The sequence below is a fragment of the Ambystoma mexicanum genome, chromosome 1q (assembly GCF_040938575.1).
Source record: "Ambystoma mexicanum isolate Mex_15411 chromosome 1q, UKY_AmexF1_1, whole genome shotgun sequence".
Classification (NCBI taxonomy): domain Eukaryota; kingdom Metazoa; phylum Chordata; class Amphibia; order Caudata; family Ambystomatidae; genus Ambystoma; species Ambystoma mexicanum.
In genome coordinates this window covers 538397788-538418373 of record NC_090922.1, presented here as the reverse complement: position 1 = coordinate 538418373, position 20586 = coordinate 538397788, and the positions used below count along the sequence as shown (strand labels likewise).

At 46.9% G+C, this 20586-nt stretch overlaps 1 protein-coding gene across 5 annotated transcripts in view; it reads right to left on the bottom strand.

The window, feature by feature from the left end:
• CIC (capicua transcriptional repressor) overlaps window positions 1-20586 on the bottom strand; it is a 2254744-nt gene that overhangs the window by 133762 nt on the left and 2100396 nt on the right. For all 5 annotated transcript variants that reach the window (XM_069640957.1, XM_069640955.1, XM_069640959.1 and 2 more), the window contains one exon: window positions 13653-13784. In XM_069640957.1, the coding sequence (XP_069497058.1) occupies window positions 13653-13784 (132 nt within the window). The remainder of the gene's footprint in view (window positions 1-13652; window positions 13785-20586) is intronic.

Sequence of the window (20586 nt, the reverse complement as noted above, 5' to 3'; positions counted from 1 at the left end):
TGAAAGCCAGGGAACTCCGCGCAATGCTTCTGACCAGTATGACGGAAAAAAAAAAAAACTAATGCTCCGCAGCTTCCACTAGATGTCGGCCTATGCACAGCATGTGATCTAAGCAGATTCTACAAGCCGCAGAAATACATTTATAAAAGGCCTTTTAAGTAAAACACAAAGTAAATATTCAGCAGTAATAACAAAACCAACACAACACTAATCTAGCATATATATACAGTAACCAATGGCCTAAAGGAATAGTACACAGGATTGATCCACAACCTGTAAATAAAGGAGTCACACAGTGCGAATATCGTTTAGGCAGCCCTTCACAATTCAAACCCTAAGAGGCAGTCCAGTCGCTGAGATGAGTGGAGCCTTGAGCTCAAAAGTACTTTCGATGCTGGCGTAGCAATCGTGCCGTTAAGTCAAAACGGGGTCTCTTCAAGGGGCTGTAGCGACTCAGGAAGGTGGGTGAGGCAGTGAAGAATAAGTTCCCACTATTCGAGGAGGGTCTCCCCAAGAGGGCAGAACAGGATCCAAGAGTTGGGAATAGCTCAGTAGCTCAGACTACCTTGATAAAGAAGAGGGGCCATCAGGGGACACTCATGCATAAATATGGATAGATGCACCAGGGGCCACCGGTAAGGATTGCAAGTACTCACCGACCCTCGGCACACTTCGGACAAACCTCAACAGTCGAGTCCACTTCGGTTGCAGGTTCAAATCCTGCAGTTGTGCAGCTTTTAGGGGCTGCTTTCAAGGAATGATTCTGTGGCGGGACAGTGGCTGCGTATGCTCAGGTTCATGCGTACTCTCCTAATTCCAGACCTAGGAATGCCAGGTGTACGAAACTCGGCGGGAGTGCGCCTTATATTCAGAGCTTACAAAGGCCCAAATAAAAACTCAAAATGGCGGCGGTTGCAGGGCAATGGCCCCGTACGAGCTGGTCAGTTCACTGGGCGGTCCAGAAACACTTCTGAAGAGGCTCACTTACAGGTTAAGTTGGAGGTGACGAGAATAGTTAGTCCCACTATTCCAATGGGTCGAAGCACCCTTGCAAGCCTTCTAGGTTTGATCAGAAACAGGGTGTCCGACAGGACAACGGCGGCCTCAGGGTGCCAAACCTTCCAGCGGGTCACCAGTGGTTGCACAGATCTGCTTCATTGATTCAGGATACTTGGCTCATTTACTAAGTTCAGTGTGAACTCAGAAGATCGACCTGGAATGGGTGTACAATGCCTTCTCTTATCCCAAATCTCCTTTGCGCCAAAACAAAGAGAAACCAATTAGGAGATCTGCTCACATACAGTCATCCCATTCATGGACCAATCACAGACCACAGTGGTCCCAGTCATCACAGCACACCAGACATCCTGGCACCCAGGATGTGTATTGGAACTATAAGGTTCCACCCCACATCCTGCAGGCACACAAACAAGGCATGCAGAAGCCCGCAAAAGCTTTGGTTTGCGCGGGGGTCTGCATGACCAAATAAGGAATTCCCCCCCACCCCCCGTCCCCGAGTCTGCTTGACCTGGGGAAGGCAAAGGGACAAGATGGCAAAAGGACAGAACAAAGGACCTTGTGGCAGGGCCATTTTAGGCACTGGCCACTGTCCTGGGCCAAACGTGGTTTGGACGATGGAAAAGAGTTGAAAACACATAAAAAGTAACAGCTGCCACCAGCTCTGTCCAAGGCACACTTGTACATTCACCAACAATCCTTTGAGGGTGTCTAGGGCCTTGAAAATGAAAAAGGGACCCCAGCGCACTGTACTACAAGGTACTTTGTGCACTGATAAAATGTTACTAGCCCAGTGGAGTACAGCAGAAGGCTGGGCTCCACTGGCAAAAGTCAGGCTATGCTGGTCAGACAACAACAAAAAGTTGGGGGTTACATAACTGGAGAGAAAATAACCCATAAATGGAAATCTTTCCTAATAGCATGCACCACTGGTAAAGCCAAATCTAAAGTACAACTGCCACTAACCTAAACAGAATGTAGAGATATATTCACACAACAGTGAAAACAGGGTACATTCGGACTGGGCAACTAAGGGGCGACCCAATACCATACAGCAAAAGTGTAGCAATGGCAGGGGTACTTCAGTAGACGTCACTCAGGCCACCAAAAATAAAGCAGTGTTCCAAAAAAAAAAAAAACAGAGACAAATCGAAATGTTGAGGGGCTCTAGAAAGGGGCCCTAGAATCCCCAAAAATTGGAATTCTGGATTAACAGACCGGGTCTATATATAGATATACCCCTACATTTAAAAGCTGGCTTAATTGTTTTAGTTCACTCATTCAGTTCCATCCACCGTATATTCACAAAGCTTCTTACCCAAAAGGGCACTCAAACAAAGGTTTTGGTGGTCAGACAATCAGGTTGGCCCCAATAATTGCCAAACACCCAGGTTAGCGCATACAGTTTGTGGTTTGGCATATCTGGGACTAGAGACCAGTCTAAACTAGTCCAAACCACTTATGAGGATACAAGGCTGGGCCCAGAATGAACCCCAGTGATTAAAACAGCCATTTCACCCTGCCTTGTTGTTTCCCAAGACAAAGGAAAGGCACAGAAACAAAATGGCGGGTAGTAGAACTTATAAAAATGCCATTAATACCCCAATGGCTATCATACGGGTACACTGTGTAATTAATGTGGTAAAACGAACTAACTCTTGGTGAAGCAAAAACTAAATTAGAGTTGGCAACAGCCTACTCCACAACAAGAGTGCAGGATGATAAAATTACCAGAGAGACAAGAAAGTGTGATCAAAAGGCACCCCTATCCTAACAGCCATAAGGGCTACCAAAAAACTGCACATAAAAAAAAAAGAACTGCAGTGGACAGCAGAAACCCCCAAAACGAAGGATGCCCTTACAGTCACTTGCTTTGATGTCACTGGGCACGTGTTGCCACTCCAACCACCCCTAACATTTTGTTGACATGACAGCCTTGCTATCTATGAGGACCACAAGACTCAGATAAAATGCCCGTTTTGCTATTTTCTGCTCATTCTGTGCATAAAAAGGCATCCTTGGGGGTCGTGGCTAGGCAGTGCGCCATGCTGTAAGCTCCGTGTTGGGGCGCCCGTTCATGCCATTCACGGCGTCTTAAACCCGGAAATTTCAGCAATAATGGCAGTCGGAAGGTGTGGGAACCTCATTGCGCAAAGACCGCAGTAAATTTACTCGTGTTTAGCAGCAGCCCTTTTTCTTGTTTGATGTGCGGGCTCGGAAGTGCGCAAGATGGCGGGCGATACAGCCTAAGGTCGGAGCCGGCGGAGCGGGGGCTGTGGAGAGCTGGAAAGCTGGTGCGGAGCAGATACATCTGCGCACGTTGACACCAAGGAGAGAAACGAAGAAGCGGGAAGCCCTGGACATTATAATGGCCAAAGACGAGAGGCGCTACAACACCACGTGTATGGATGCAGTAAGCCGGTGGTGAGAGGTGGCTGTTGGGGGAGGGGCCGGTGACCTGCCGCCAGAGACCCCTACGGGAGCCAAGCGCTGTTGCGCTCTGCGGGAGTGGGCCCCCTCCGAGGCCAGACACTGCAGCGCTGAAAGTCCATGAAACCTAGCAGTGAAGACAGGGTGAGAACACTGCGGCCCCGGGGGATCGGGCGGAGAAAAGTACTTTGGCGGTCTTGATGGGATGCAGCCTCATTCGGGGAGGGGCCGGTGAGCCACGGGTTGCAGGTGTGGCGTGAGGTAGCGATTAGACAGCTGTGCATTCGGCTTCACACGCCTGGCTGTGGAGGTGGGTTCCTCTGGGGCTTGGCATTAAGGAGCGGCCGAACTAGAAGTTAAGGAGCTTTGGCGGGCATGACGTGACTCCTTGTGGTGGAGAACTGTCCGTAGTTGATGTGACCGCCGCTCCCATCATAGCATACTCTCCATTAGAGGCAACTACTTCTCTGCATTTATTGAAACTTCCGGGCGGATGTAAGGCTCAGGTGCACATCGTAATTGTCTGTTAGCTGCTGGTAGCAGTAGCTCCTTTGTACCTGTATTCCCTCACTAATTGAACCTAAGGAGAAACATTATATAGACATAACTGATCTTGGAGCTGAAACTAACCCTGAAATTACACCCGAAATTCCTAAAGTTTTGGCTCGCTCTCTTCTGAGTCAACACCTGCATGGGAGACCTGTACGTTTGAGCTTGATCTTTTGGTCTGGTAATGCCCAAATCAGCACAAAAGCACAATAGGGGCGGCATTACAACATTTTTGACATCTGGAGGTCTGCAAGAGCAAGCATTGCAAACGGTAAAAGCACACGTGCATTCCCCACCAGAAGCGAAATCCATCATGGAGCCTACCCAATCCAAACAATATTTTGAGGAAGTGATGAAAACCCTGAACATGGATATAACACAGGAAATAAAATTGGAAATAAAATCCTCTAGAGACTCTCTCGCACAATCCATTGCAGTTTTGGACTCCCATTTGAAAGGCTTGGAAGACAGGGTTAATGAATTGGAAAAATGTAGCCTGTGAACAGGGACATGACCACGAGGAACTCTCAAGGAGAATGCAGAACATGGAAGGCCGTTGAAGAGATTTGGGCAAAACAGATAGATCAAGAAAATTGATCTAGAAGAAACAACATTCGGTTACGTGGAATACCTAGGCAGATTTCCGATCGTTGACCTCCCGGAGTACGTCAGGGTTCTCTTCAAATCCCTTCTAGGGTTAGAAGAGGCAGATGACCTGATCCTGGATAGAACCCATCGAATCTACTCTGCTATCCAGCAAAAGAAGGACCTTTTGCCGGACGTTCTCACTATGGTTCATTTTTTTCACCAGAAAGAGAAAATCATGGCGGCTGCACGGAAAGGAGAACCAGTGAAATTCCAGAACTCCGCGTTGCTTCTTTTCCAGGATCTCTCCCCCTCTAAGTTGGCAGACCGCAGGCGGCTTCAGAAGGTCACAACTTGGCTTCAACAGAAGAAGATTCGCTATCAATGGGGGTTCCCATGCAGGCTACTTTTTGAATATCATAAGCAAACCTATGCAATGCGCTCCGAAGACGAGGCTAAGAAATTATGCTTGGAGAGGAGGGGGAAGACTCTGACCCCGGAAAGAAGATCAGCTCCTTGGATGACCGGTCACGAAGTCCTACGCCGAAGGATGCAAGAAGGCGGCCCAGAGGCTGGCAAAGCGTAAAAGGGGCCTCGAGCACAGTGAAAAACGTGACAGATCCCACGTGATCTGCCCACGCGGACTCTGGGTGGCTGCTGCTCTCCCTTTTCTGTCTGATCTCTGTAGGGCCCGCACAGGGTCTCAAGAGCGACTGACCTAGGCATGAAATTCCTGTTCAAGTTAGAGATTCGAATGCCATTGTTACAGTTTATACTTGTCTCGCATTTTATGGGAAGGTGTACACATGGTTAGGCATGGGCGGGTGCCCACTATACGGATAGCGCCCACCAAAGTGCTTTTGAATAAGTCACCGATTACAATTTTGCAAGCTTTCATAATTCGCTATTCAGTAATGCTGGTTTTGTTCTTGTTTTCTGTGTTGTTTTTGTTAAGTTTTACTGTTCATGGGATTCTAATGCTAGGTTTGGTCTAAAACAAGGTTGGCAGCAAATTAAAAGTTTATACAGCGCCAGTGACACTATAGAAACGGCATTGATTTATTTTACTACTTGGGTAATCTAGAATGAATTATGTGCTTCATTGAAAGTAGAGTTACAAACTCTCTATGATAAGGGAGGAACAGCAGTGTTTCTTGGGCAGAAAGCAGAACCCTGTACGAGTTGTCAAATGGGTCAAATATGCAAAGAAATTAAGCTGACATCAGAATGGCTACCCCGAGTAGAACCTGCCTCACCCTCAATGTACAGGGCCTAAATTCCCCATTAAAACGGAAATCTCTATTTCACCGATTGGCAACACTCAACCCCACTATATTATTTCTGCAGGTAACACATTTATTGTCCACTGATGAATTTCGACTGAATGACAAACTCTATCCTGTCAAATTCTGTGCTTCTTCAGGGGTGAAGAGATGTGGCATAGCCATTCTGGTTCGAAAAGGGACACTGTTAAAAGTTCATAGAACCGTACAGGATAAAGAGGCGAGGTATATTCTGGTAGTAGCCACACTATATGGGAAGAAGGTAACCCTGATATTGCTATATGCACCGAATCTCCACAAAGACTTGTTTTTTACCTCTGTGTCCAAAATATTACATGAGTGGGCTGAGGGAGATCTCATAATTGGCGGAGATTTCAACGCAGTGTTCAACCCATTGGAGGATAAATCCCTTCCCCCGACTTTGGCTGACAAAGAAAAACCTTGTAGCACTTACTACCCTCCTTCAGGAACATTCGTTGATAGAGGCTTGGCGCTTCTTCGATCAAGGGGAACGAGACTACACTTTTTATTCTGCAGTACATAAGGGGTTTTCTAGGTTAGATATGTTCTTACTTTCAGATACCTTTATCCCCCACACAATGGGTATAGAGATCCTCCCGAAAGCCTTATCTGACCATGCCCCCATGTTGGTGACCATGTCTCAGTTCACTGCATCTCCAGAGCCCCCTCGTGTCTGGCGCTTGAACAAATTCATTTTGGGGGATCCTCAGGCCTGCTCCTGTATTTCAGACAGTATAACTCAGTACTTTATGGATAATGACACGGGGCAGCTGGATTATGCGGTGGTCTGGGATGTGGCAAAAGCAGTAATTAGAGGTCAAGTCATAACTCAGACAACAGAAAGGGGGAAAGTTCAAAGGCAAGTTCAAGCCCAAATGGAATTGGAGCTTCAAAAGAAAGAAGAGGTGCATAGGAAAAGGGCTTCTCTGCGCGCCCTTAGTGATGTTTGTGTGGCTCAAAAAGCACTTGAGGCTCACCATATGAGCCCGGCAGCCTACGGGATAATGCGCACTAAACAGTACTACTATTCAAAAGGGAACAAAGCCATTCGGCTGCTTGCAGCTAAACTTAAAAAGCAAGCAAAGCACAATCATATAGACTATCTAAAAGAGGCAGATGGGAGGCAAGTTTATGCTGAATTTGAGAAGCTTTTTTAGAGGCCAGTCAACTTCACGTGTATCAGATCCACAGCTAGCCAGAGACTTCATACAGAAAGCACACCTCCCGTAGACATCTGCGGAACTCCACGAGGGGCTAGAAGACCCGATAACTGCGGAAGAAACAGAGGCAGAAATCTGCTCCCTCCTGTTAGGCAAAGCTCCGGGGCCGGATGGCTTTACAAATAAATTTTATTAACTTTCAGGACGGTGTTAACTCCTCACCTAATGAAGCTTTTTAATGCTGTGTGGAAGGCAGGAGTAGTAACTACATCAATGGCGGAGTCGGCCACGACGCTGCTGTTGAAACCCGGGAATGACCCCACGGATTGCGCCTCTTACAGGCCAATCGCGTTGCTAAACACGGATATTAAACTGCTGGGGAAAATAATTGCGGGTCGCCTGCGTGCGATTCTCCCATCCTTGATAGCAAACAATCAAACAGGGTTCATACGTAATCGGTCAAGGTATGATAACGTTCGCCGAGCTATAAATTTGATTGCTCTTGCCCCGAAGATCCCAGGACCGTTGTCCTTGCTGTCCCCTGAGGCTCATAGGGCGTTTGACAGTATGTCCTGGGGATATCTAGAAATGGTATTAGAAGGGTTCGGCTTCGGCCCAGGGTTTTCTAAACTAATACTCAAAAATTTCCAAATTCCCTCGACCAAGGTCAAAGTAAACAAAAATTGGACCCCGTTGATTATGTCTGCCAAGGGCACTAGGCAAGGTTGCCCCCTGTCATCCTTAGTTTTTGCTCTGGCGATAAAGCCTTTGGCCCAACACATCAGATTACACCCAGATATTCTAGGCTTTGAGATAGCGGGACAATGCCATAAAGTAGCATTATACGCAGATGACTTGCTTTGCTTCCTGAATGATGCGCCCTGTTCGATTCCTCCCCTCTTAGACCTCCTAGCGGGGTTTGCCTCGATTTCTGGCTTCAAAGTGAACCCAACTAAATCGGTAGGGATGGCCCTAACTGAAGATCCCAGTAGGTTAGGTTAGAAGAAATACAGGCTACATCACGTATCCCTTGGTCTTCAACGGAGATCCCGTATTTGGGGGTAAAATTGACTCCGATTTATGCGGGCCTCTATAAAGTGAATATTCCAGCTCTATTTAGGGAGAAAATGAGTGGCTGCAACAATGGGATTCCCAGGAGATCTCATGGTTAGGTCGCATAGGCGCAATTAAGATGACGCTTCTCCCGAAACTATTATACGCGTTTCATTCCTTGCCAATTCCCATCCCCGAGTCTGAGCTTATAAATATTCATAAAGAGATATATCGGTTAATTTGGAAAAAGAAAAAAACGTGAGTTCCTGGTAGGCTCTTAACAAGGGGAAGGATATTGGGCGGTCTGGGCCTCCCCTCGATATCACGATATTATAGGGCAGCTCAAGTTGTTGTGATGCTTTCCTGGGGAGATCCGTCAGATCCCCCCCCAAATGGCAAGGGATTGAACAAGTAGCAGCACACTTCCCATTTCTCCCGAAAGAGGCTGGAAGTCACGGGGAGGGGGGGGGAGATGTTACCAACCACCATAGCCACACTTCAGAGCTGGGATAAGGCATGCTCACAGAGAGGTATCCCATTGGGGCTAGGCCCGTTGTCCCCATCACTCAGAACCCAGCGTTTACTCCAGGTCTCGAGGCCAAAACATACCAAAACTGGAGTCAAGATAAGCCCTTAAGACTGAGGGATCTGTACGTCAATCAGGAACCTCTGACTTTCCAAGAATCTAAGGAAAAATTTGAAATCCCAGAGACAGAACGCTTTAGATATATACAACTGCGGCATTGGCTAACTAATAGGGGAACCCGTCAAGCTGCTAGGAGGGCTCCAATGGGTATAGAACTTAAAATCCTTGAGTGGCAGCCATCACATAGAATATCCCTATGCTATCAACTATTCGAGAAAGCTTCAGTGGAAGAGAAACTTCCTTATATGAAAGCTTGGGAGAGGGAACTGGGGCTGGAGATTTCAGAGGAGTCTTGGCAACGGATTTGGCTTAGAGCTCAGACCAGCTCCCGTTGTGCGTTGGTGAAAGAAAACGCCATTAAAGTCTGTTTTAGGTGGTATTTCCATCCAAGCAGGCTTCATTCAATTAATGCAGAATATCCAGACACATGTTGGCACGGATGTGGGGAACGGGGAGATATGGCTCATATGTGGTGGCATTGCTCAGTTATTCAAACATTTTGGCTGGAGGTGAGGTAAAAAATTAAAGACGTTACACGGTCTCTGCTCCCTATGCACCCAAGAGTGCCGTTATTGGGGGATGCGCCGGAAAACGGGGCTTTTCCCATGTCAGGGCATAAAGCAGCCTTGATCTCACACTTACTTACTGCTGCTCGTATCACAAGTGCCCGGGTTTGGAAAACGATAGAAGACCCGCAGATAGCTTATTGGTGGATTAAAATATGGGAATTGAAGGGCCTGAAGAAACTCACGGGCATGTTGGAAGGAAAGCTTGCGAGGTTCTGAAAAATCTGGCACCCTTTTCTAGATTATGTTTCCGATAGGGAGCACATGTTCTTCCAACCGCAATTTATGTAGCACCTTATGAACTCTTAATATTAGATGCTGACCCAATGAACTTATGATCTGCAGACCAGACCTACATTTTATTTTCCCCTTCTCTCTCTCTCTCATCACCCCCCTGTTAATCAACTGAAGATGTATGATGAATTTAATAGTTTGAATCAAGTGATGATATTTACAAGTTAATACGTGTTGAAAAATGGATGAATTGTTGGAGCAGGGGAGGGAAATTTAAGAATAAGAGGAAAAATGTATTGTTATGTGTTATCGCTTGGTATGCATTTATATGTTGAAAATCAATAAAGATATATTTTTTAAAAAGCCATCCTTGGTTGCAGATGAATCTGGCGAAGACTAGTCTACAGTTCTCTAGCTGTTCCAATCTACTTTCAGTGTGGGAGTGAGTGTGTGCTTGGTGGTTTTTATGTTTGACTGGGTGCCAAAACCAATGCATGCTGACCTGTGATGTCATTGTTAGGCAGATTTAGGACAGGCCAAATCAATATATTAACATGGGGAGAACTAAATATTCCTCAATTGTGTACTCAATACCTGGAAGGCTGCTGGCTAAATGGGGGGGGAGCGGGAGGGAGATCCTAATGTGGCCATTCCGGCTTGGCCCTGGCTCCTTTGTCCTTGCTCCCTGCTCTTTCTCTGCTTATGGAGTTATTTAAAGGGCTCTAGCTGATCTTCCTGCAGACCTCCTAGCTGGTTGTATATATTGGGATATCTTCCTGGACTGCAATGCTGCCTTTGGCAAATCCTTCTGTCTCACATATCTTAAGGTGTGGAGTCTTCCTCGTCTGGAATCTGGAGTTGCTTGCTACTGCTCTGTCTCAGCTCAGGTATTTCGGCATTCTGAGTCGCCTCCTGCCAGTGTCCCCATTGTGGGACAGTTTCTTGCAGAGTAGCTCGCTATTCTGCTCCTCTTAGATGACCTGGAACCTTGACCAGATTCTTACATGATCCTGACCCCATTGTGAGAAACCAGAAGGTGTTTCACCCACTAGTCTTCAGGAATCTGTGATCTACGTGGCCAGCACACGGCCATCACTTTTGGACCCAGTTGCTGGGGGTGAACCAGTGTGGGAGGATCACCTGGGTGATGGGTCTTCGGGGAGTGGGACCACGGATGGTAAGATGCCATATCCCCTTCCTTATAACACCTTTACCCACATCCTACCAAGAAGGATATTTAGGAACTCTACCGGCCCGTTACAACATGAACACTTTCTCACGGACAGCTTATTATGAAAACACACACACACACTTACCAACACGGATAAAAGGCAGAGCACGAGAGCATACTGTGAGCGAATCAAACGAGGAAACAGCAGTTCCAAGATGGCAGTTTAACCAGAGGAGAAAGACAGCAAAACAGAAGGGGTTTGCAGGGGTGGGGAGTTCCCTTGACCTTTTCAACAAGGAACTGTTGCTTTCATGAGCCCTCGAGATTGAAAAGCATAAGACCAGGAAAACAGGCTAAAGAATCCTGCATTGTGTGTCGGAGATACCCGGGTCCTCCCGCATCAATAATCAACCCAGGGAGAATCATCAGCCACCGTAGTACTGTCCTTGGCGCCAGGTACAAAGCAGCGTCAGTGAAATCAACAAAGCCAGTGAGTTGGGGAAACTGATACAAGACCGGTCTGTGTTGAAGCCAAGGTTGCAAGTTGCAAGCGGCAACATTGTATGGCGAGCGCTGGAACAAACATTGTTTGAAATACGTGTGATAAAAGACGTATGTAAAATTGAACTGCTGATGAGTGATTGAACTTTGAAACGAAGAAACAATATCTTTGACAGAGTGGTCCGGCACAGTGTGTATGCTCAGTCAAAGGTCTCTGTAAGGTATCCAGCTGAAAAGTGAAAGAGGTGTAGAGAATTGTGAATTGAAGTGGTCCTGTGACAGGTCAAGAAAATTCCTGCGCACAATTGAAAGTCTTCGATGTTGATACAGTAAAGAATGTTTGTGGCCAAGTTGATCCAAGCCCGGCAGAGGGAGATCAATTGTAAGCTAAAAAAGTGGGTCTGAGCCTGGCAGAGGGGCACCCGGGTGAACAGAAAATCACCTGAGAATTTGTACGTGTGAAATCCTAAGAAGAAAGGAACTTTTGATATTTGTGGTATTGCATCAGGCCCTCTGACAAAGAGACTTTAAATGGCAAAGATACTTTGGCACAGAAGGCCATGATGTTGAAGTTTTGAAGTGCACTCTCATGCTAGAGAAGCCAGAGACTGTGCTAAGCTCGAGTGTGCTGCCTTGTCCGTGCTGAAAACGTGGGGAAGGGAAGCCAACGGCTTGAATATCCTGACATATCATTTCTTGCATAACATTGTTTTCCACACTATTTGTATTTAGAGGTAAGGATTGGCAAAAGGTTTATTAGTATAGTATAGGTTTAATAGTATAGGCACTTTTATTTTGACAAGACACCACTATTATTAATATTATTTGATGGTTGTAGATTGCTCCCATCTTTAGATTTAAGTTTGGATAGGCATTTTTCAAACCCAATTGAAGTTCAATAAACACCTTCGAATTGTGATCACTTGGGTCCGTCTTACTGTTTGATACCATGCCTTCCTTACATCATCCATGGCTAGCCAGATCTAAACCCAACACCAGACTCACCTGTTCACCCACTGTTACTGTGCCAACGTCTCCACACCCACATTTTAAGAACGTGTCTCTGGGGCCTTAATAACTTAATTGGATGCTTTGTGTCCCGGAGTAGAGGGCTTTTGAGCCCCCAACCTTCAACATAATGTTAATGTTCATTGTCTGGAGTGGGCTTTGTGTTCGAGCCTTGAGCTGAAACTTTTCCTGGGGCTCCCTTCTGTGTTCCCCTCTAGCTAATTGCCTATTCTACTTCACCTGTGAAGTAGAAGGGGAAATGACCGTACTTTTCCCCATAACCACAACACATCAACAGGATTTGAAAATACTGTTCACATGGAGGAACATTTGCAAACTTTTTCAACTCCCTGAAAATGACCGAGTGAATTACTGCAGTTCATGTTGTACTATATAATGTGATACAGTAGGCAATTAATGGTTATATTGTTTCTCCTCGTTTCTAAAAGGTGAACTAGGATCTATTCAGGCCCAGTGCCACAATTCTAATGTTACTGCCTGCTTTGTGTCTGGTTCCTAACATGTTCTAACCCCTCCCAGCCCTCATTTTCAGGACTTAAATAGGTCTACCACTGACCTGTTAGGTTAGTCCAAAACATTGCATGCCCTAGATTAAAGTATGATCAATGTCTTATGCCGTTACCATGGTTTTCTTACCTACTATTGCATTGTGGTGTATATTCCTAAGTACAAATGTGACTCTTTGTAATCCTAGTGCATTACTAAATAAATGTATATAAAGGCAGACGTTACCCATTAATAGGTTTTGTGGCTTGTACCTGCTCATGGTACACGCTTTGCATAGGCCACCATCTAGTGACTGGTCCAGAGCATTACAAGTTGTTTACTCCAAAAGTAAAAGGGTGTCAGCAAGGGCATTCGGTCTTCAAAATCTTCCTGGCGCCGAGACCGGAACAGAGTGCTGCATAAGGACATATAATACAACTTCAATGGACACCTTCAGCATCCCGTTGTAAAGTAGAAACAGTTTGCTGCTTGGTTCCTTGTAAGGGTTTAGCATCAGTATCATATCCCACTCTATTGCGTTCCATTCCTTGGCTGCCCAAGATCACTTTTTCCAAATGAAGGAAACACCTTTTGAGTTTTGTCCTCTGTGCAATGCTAAGTTCACCTGGAAGCATAGCGTGGAGTATTATATTGTCTATGGGACTAATTGTACTTTAGTACCAGTCGCTAAGAGTGAAGCCCGACTGTTTTGCTGCTTTACCGATTGAGAGATTTTTGGTCAAACATGATAGTTACACTGTTCTTCCACTCACGGAGAGCTGGGGAAAAACATTCCTAACAGCCTTTTTATGTCTTCATAAGCATGGTTCTTTGGATGCTCAATGGACAGGTGAGCAGGACCCTACTTATTGTGGCAGCCGCCTTTCTGTTAGCAACAATGCATGTTTATGTCCAGCTCACCTGATGGAAAGAAACCGTGTTCCTGGAACAGCTGCATGACAAGCGCTCGTCTCTGATCGAGGGTCCGGCGCAGGGACGAATATGGCACCTTCTCATACTCCATCTCTGCCAGCATGTCGTCTGCCTCAATGCCTGTTAAGGAAGTAGAGTTCAGTCAGTAAGCAGTTAGGAAGCTTGCCCTCCACCCAAGTTAGAGTTTTAGTGAGCACAATGGGTGTGACTGCAAGATCCACAAAATAGAGGAAAGTTGTTATATTAGTTATTTTTTGTCAAGTTGGAAATAAACATTTGCAAAGTAATCTCTAAATCAAGATGGTCACGAAGCACTATGGATCATACAAAGAAAGATCATCACATATTGTTGCAAAACAAAATAATAATTAGTACAGGTCACACCAGCATTGAGTGTGTGTGACATAACATTGGTGAACTTAATTTAGGCAGTGACAACTGGTGAAATGTTTAATGACAGGTGGGTAAACTCTTCACGTGAATATGCGGCAGCGAACGAGTATAGTGAAGGAGCTCGAACCAATCAGGGCAGTTCCTCCTCTCACTCCCCAAAATTGCTATGAAATAATGGGTTAATATTGTGCATTGTACAGCACACATTCTAAGAATAATTGAGTAAAAAGCAACAGTCTCACTTTCCTCCAAGAATTTTATGACAATTACTGGTTTTCAACTTATTTTGGTGAAATAGGTATATGCGAATCACTTGGGGTTTCCAGACTAGTGGTGCTTTTATTGTGTGTTCTGTCGTGTTTTCCGCGCAGGTGTTCATGTGGGACTCCTGGCGGTGCAGCCCTCTCTTTTGGTTTTGGTGAATGGACCCCCTTATGGCACCCATGGGTGGGGGTACAACCCTGTGCCCTAGTGTATGTTTTTGGGCACCTCTGTGTGGCCCACAGAGCAAGATATGGGCTGGTGGCAGCTCTGTGCTGAAATGACTGGTGCCCTCAGCGTCCTCCACTTTGGGATGCCCAGGCCCTCTCATTGGAATCGGTAGATTCCTGATGGAGACAAAATGGCCCCCGTGGCCTCTTGCTTTCCATCACCTGTTACCTTGATCTTCCCGAAGTCCCGGGAAACCCTGGCTCTGTCCCTTCCCCCTGACTGGCTGTTGGGTGGAAGTTCCATATATGGTAGTGTGGGGAAGTGCCGACCAGACTGGCTGGAGCCTTCCCAACGAACGTATGTTGTGGTTACCCCTGTGAGTGGGACCTGGTTGAATGGAGTGTGCGACGAATATGCACTTCTTGTTGTGGATGTCTGGTATCCAGTGTTTGACACAATGACCCTACCTGGAACAGGTATGAATGCAGTGTTCAATGGCGTGGTACTTGTCCGAATCCACATTCTGTGTTATGAGTGTCTGGATGGAGAAGAATGGCCTGAATGCACCGTGCACCTGATTGGCCGACAGACTGCTGAATGCCCTTCGTAGTGATTGGATGCTGGAGTGTGACCCACCGGAATGAATGGGAGATCAACAGTATATCTGGGGACCTCTCACTGCTAGGAATCGTGTTCAGAGCTGAAGTCCAAACTACGAAGAGTAACTGGAGTGAAACTGACGCTTGACCTTGAAACCCTACTGGAAGAGAAGAATTGCTGTTGCTCTCCTTCATCAATCTGAAAGCTGCTGTGTCTCCAAGGACTGACCCAGATAGGACCTGGTAAGGCACCCTCTTCCTGAGCTACGAGGGACCATCGTGCACCAGCAGATCTTTGCCAAAGCTCCCTGGTATACAGACCTTCGACAGGCTGATGACCCGAGACGGGGACTGAAGGGGAATCCCAAGTAGAAGCGTCTGGACTGTTGTCCGCCGCTGTCGATGACCGCCGTCGCCGACCGGAGCCGCCGTGCTCCCGTTTGCATAAGAACTCTTGATCCACGGATGCTCTCGTCCGCATCGTCGCCCGCTTTATCCCGCTGGAGAAGGCCAGACCATCGACGCGCCGAGGAGCATCTGCTGGTGGGATTCCCGCCACCCAAAGACCACAGAGATACCGACGACTCGAAGCCCTTGCTGGGCCACAGTTCTTCAAACTCTTTGCGGTCCAGAACTATCGACATTGAAGTGCCCTGCACGCCTCTTCCGTGCAGGACATTTACGCTTCTCCATCAACGAGCACCGCTAGGAACGAATCTGCCACTTCACTGTCGTAGGTCACCCTGTTCTCCGTCGGACGTTCGACGACTCGTGACTCTTTATTTAAAGGGAGGACACTCAAGACGGGCTGTTGATTCCCCGACGAGGAACGCTACAACGCCAGGTACTTTGGGGTTGCAGACCTATTGGGAAGTCTCTTGGGAACAATATATGGACTAGGCTTGTGATATATCTTTATTCTACAAGTTGCCCAGGTGGGGGGGGATCTCCACACAGAACGGTATCTAGGTATCGGGGCCAGTATTCTGCCAAATGTTCCAACCAATTGCTTTCCTCTTACCTCTATTGTTGGTTTCCTTTACGAACTGATTTGTGTGCCATTTAACCATACAGTTGATGCACTTTAAAGAGATCTAATAGTAATTGTGGTACCACGTAGAACTGTATATTTGTCATTATAGATAACCGAGTACAAAGTGAGTTATCGTGATATTGTACATAACCTTGAATATTAATTATAGAAAGACTGTGTTTTAACCAATACAGTGCGTGGACATTCCTTTGTGGGTGCTTGGGGGCTACACTGTACTTAAGAACCAGCCTGCATCACCTCCTGAGAAGCTAGGCCTTGATTGCTCGTCCATTGCTACCGTAATAGAGAATCTTAGCTGGGGTCCTCTGTGCCTCTCCTCTACCATATTGAGAGCGGAAGTACAGACCCCCCTCCTCCGGCGTCTTTACAGCCCCACACTTAATATGACCTCCACATGGGCTCCCACCTCTAGCCCACGCTTCCCTATTCCCCCCCTCACCCCCAAACAATTCTCAAAATACCAGTCGAATATCACCAGGTGAGCCCTACTGTCTGGATGTATTCCTGACAATCAGGGACTTCCTAAAGGCAGTGACCTTATCTAACGCTATCCCTCAGGGACTTCCTAAAGGACCCAATGGGCTGCATGCATGTACAGTTTCTTTTCTTTCAATGGTTACCTCCACAGATTCTCCTCCCTCTCCTCTCTCACACCCCTTCCGCTGAGCTTACTGATCTCTCCCTCTGGTCTCTCCCCCCCTCTCCACACTTCACATCCTTGCGTTACCTCTCTATTCCAGCACTCTGTCCCTGTTCTTGCTGCTCTCTCCATCTCAGTTCTCCTGTTTCCGCCCTCCAATTCTCTTCCTGGTCTTCCCAACACACACAGAGACGCACACAGGCAACCTCTCTTGCTCTCTCTCTGTCTCACACCTACTCTAACTCTCCCCTTCTCTCTATCCTTCTTCAAGGCACTATTTCTCACTCACTCACAAATAACAACTGGTAATATCCTTTCAGACCCACCCCCCTCTCCACACTTCACATCCTTGCGTTACCTCTCTATTCCAGCACTCTGTCCCTGTTCTTGCTGCTCTCTCCATCTCAGTTCTCCTGTTTCCGCCCTCCAATTCTCTTCCTGGTCTTCCCAACACACACAGAGACGCACACAGGCAACCTCTCTTGCTCTCTCTCTGTCTCACACCTACTCTAACTCTCCCCTTCTCTCTATCCTTCTTCAAGGCACTATTTCTCACTCACTCACAAATAACAACTGGTAATATCCTTTCAGACCCACTAACTTACCTTTACTCTCAGACAGCATTCCAGCAGTCTCCTTACAATCCTCATCCACCCTCCTCGTCGGTCTCTTGGCCCACAACCTCCGCGCCACACCTCAAATGAACACCGTTAGGGAGAATTCTCTGTAAAGGCTAATTTCCCAAAACTAGTGAGTCCCCCAGCAGCTTTGCTGGATTTTTGGAGTTTATTTTCTTCTCCTGCTAAGAGTGAGACATTTACTCCCACTCTTACACATGAATTGAGGTGTTCCTTTGTATTTCCATGTGTTTTATGGGCTATGGGGTCTTTTACTCCATAGGGCCTCATGTGTTTTGATGTGGGTTACACAGCACCCTCCGTGCCGTAACCCAGGGGTATCGTAGCGACCCCCAAAGATAGACTCCATACCCTGGGACTGACTACTGTCTCCTAGGGCATGTAAAGTCACCATTGGCTTTACTAGTCCTAAATTATGAACAGAAACCAGTACAAACCATCATATTGTGGACTTACTGGTCGGGGCAATTCGATTGCCCCGGGGTCTGTTGTTCGAGGGGGCACGTCTCCGTCCCCCATGATCGAGTTTTGGCTGGTGGCAGTGGATACTACTTTTTATATTCGACCGTGAATATATCTCTATGGGATTTTTCTATTGTTCGAGGTTACCAACTTTAATTATTTAATTCCTATAGACTCGAACATACCGCTGGTTTATTTAATATTCATTCACCGGTTGGTATTTTTTGCCAGAACTCTATTCTAAAATGGTGTTTGTATTCTCTTCTGTGACTCCAACCCAAGTCGAGCCCTTTATTCCACTTTTTGGCGGGCTTCTCCACAGAAGCCTCCAAAAGTGGTGCCACTCTGTCTAAGTACCACAGGGGGTGTGGGAGGGGGTTTAGGCACCCTGGACTGAGTTCCCTTGGCAACTCAAGTCGCACTCTTGTGTGATTGGCCCAAGTGGTGAGCCGGCCGGCTCACCACTTAGCATGTTTGACAGCTAGGCTGAATGAATGGGGGTTTGCTGCATAAAAGCAGGGCTTTGGGGACTGGAACTTCAGAAGTCGCCACAGGACCTAAGAATCCGAGGAGGGAGAAGCTGAGCCGACCTGCAACGACGACACCACCGGTGGAGCCCTGCTGAACCGTCTCACCACTTTTCCCCAACGACAGAGGAGATCTCCAGTCCGGAGAGTCTTCTTCCTTTGATTGGTGGGGATAACCAGTTTTGCCTTCTTTTCACCTTCCTGGAGCATCTCGTGGCCGCCTTGCCCCTGCCAAGCACCCCGGCAACCGGAATACCACGGCTTACCACTACCGCGAAGAGAAGGGTAGTACCTTTTAACCGAAGAACTCTGCGGCTGGTTTCTTCCCTGGCAGTGCAACAATCTTCATCTTTCCTCCACGGCGAGACCTCCTCTTCCTCTGGACGAAACACCGACTTGCACCCGCTGCCAGGACCAACTGCCCCCGCTGGAGCTTCCTTCACACTTAAGGTACTGTGTCCCGCTTGGTTTCCCTTTGCGACAGATCGTTCGGGGTGACAGTAAAGCCTCGACTTTCTAACCTGGGCTGGCCTGGGACAACCTAGCTAACTTTTCCTGACTTCAATTTCATTCTTTGTGTGCAAACTATCAACAAGACTCTTTGGGCATAACCCCACTGTGTGAACCTGGACCCCTTCTGCTTGCTCTCTCTCCAAGAGTGGGCCTTGCAATTGACTTCCTTGCTCTCCAGTAGAACTCTGCCTATCCTGCCTTACTGTGGTTCTTTTAAAAGTATTGAAATTTGTGTGCTTCCATAACTGCCTTTTCCCTCCCTTTTTTAATAACTTATTAGAGCGCCATCTTATGTTAAGCGCTCACCTCTGTCTGAAAATAAGTGGTGTTTCTCATTAAGACTTGTCTAATAAGTAATTAGGGTTGTATATATATATATATATATATATAATAGTGACTGTGTGCTGAATTTACTTACCTCTTTGTTGCTAGTGTAATTTACAAGTGCGTCTTTAAATAAATAACTATTTACTTTTACACCAAAGCTCTGGTCAGTGTTTGCTTGTGCTACTGTATCTCTGTACCTATTGTGTATACTCTACATACTGCCTAACTCTTCTGGAGGGAAGTTTGACTGCTCAGCCACAGCTACCAAGTGAATCTGTGTGGTACAGACTGCTACCAAGTGGGTTTACTGCCAAACACCTGTAGTCTTAAATCTTTTGCAGTGGTCCCTAAGGGAACTGCACAGGTTTCTGCCTAACAAACACCATGCACTCTCCTCTGCAATTGCTGGCTTTTCATAGCATAGCCCACCCTACCCTGTTTTGGAGCTCCCATTGACTAATTATGTCAGCCCCTTGGCCAATCTACAGCTGAACTAATCTCCCGAGGGCCGGGATTTCCCCCTGAAGTCTTTACGAAGGCTTCTAGCTAAGCCCCCATTATTAGTCTCCATTATTGTGCTTGCAGGCACATGCTCAGGCTGCTTGTTTTAACCCCGATTCTCGTACAGTTTTGGTTCGGACCAGAGTTTGAAGGATTTCTTGGTCTCCCCTGCAGTCTCCTTCTAGTCTAGTCTCAGTTGAATTTCCATTATCTCATCATTCCCCTGGGGTCCATTTGTGGTTGGTGGACGAGGTGCCGAGTGTCTCATTCATCTCAGAGAGGAAAAATCCCGGTATATTCAATTTTTGGTCAACTCCATTCCCCTGGCTTTGGATCAGGTTATCCAGGTTGCGCCCAGGTGCAATCTAAGAGTTGCTGTTCTGGTCCCCTTCTACTAGCTCTTGTTTCCTAGGCTTGGATATTCCCGTAATACTTTGCAGGGTTTGGGGGTTCACAGGTTCTTGGGTGTTCTGAAAAAGAAGGAAAAGAGACCTGTACAGAACAGAGGCTGATGGGTGTTGTGGCAGGGACAGAGGTGCCACTAGCTCAGCATATCTTCAAGCACTCTGTGAGCCAGGGGATGGGGCCCCCTCTCAAATCTCATACACCACCCTTGGGGCTGGCTCTGGCTGCACCCAGATAGGTTGCCTACCTCAGGAAGAGAGGGTTATATCCATCACCCTGCCACACCACGCAGTTTACAGTCAGTTGTGTATGTTAACAAATGGAAGAAATCCATTAGATGTTGTTAAAGCAGTTTTTGTACTACCCTCTATTGAGGATGCGACAAACACTAACCCTAGGGTAAGGTTAAAATACCTGACAGGAAAAGGGAG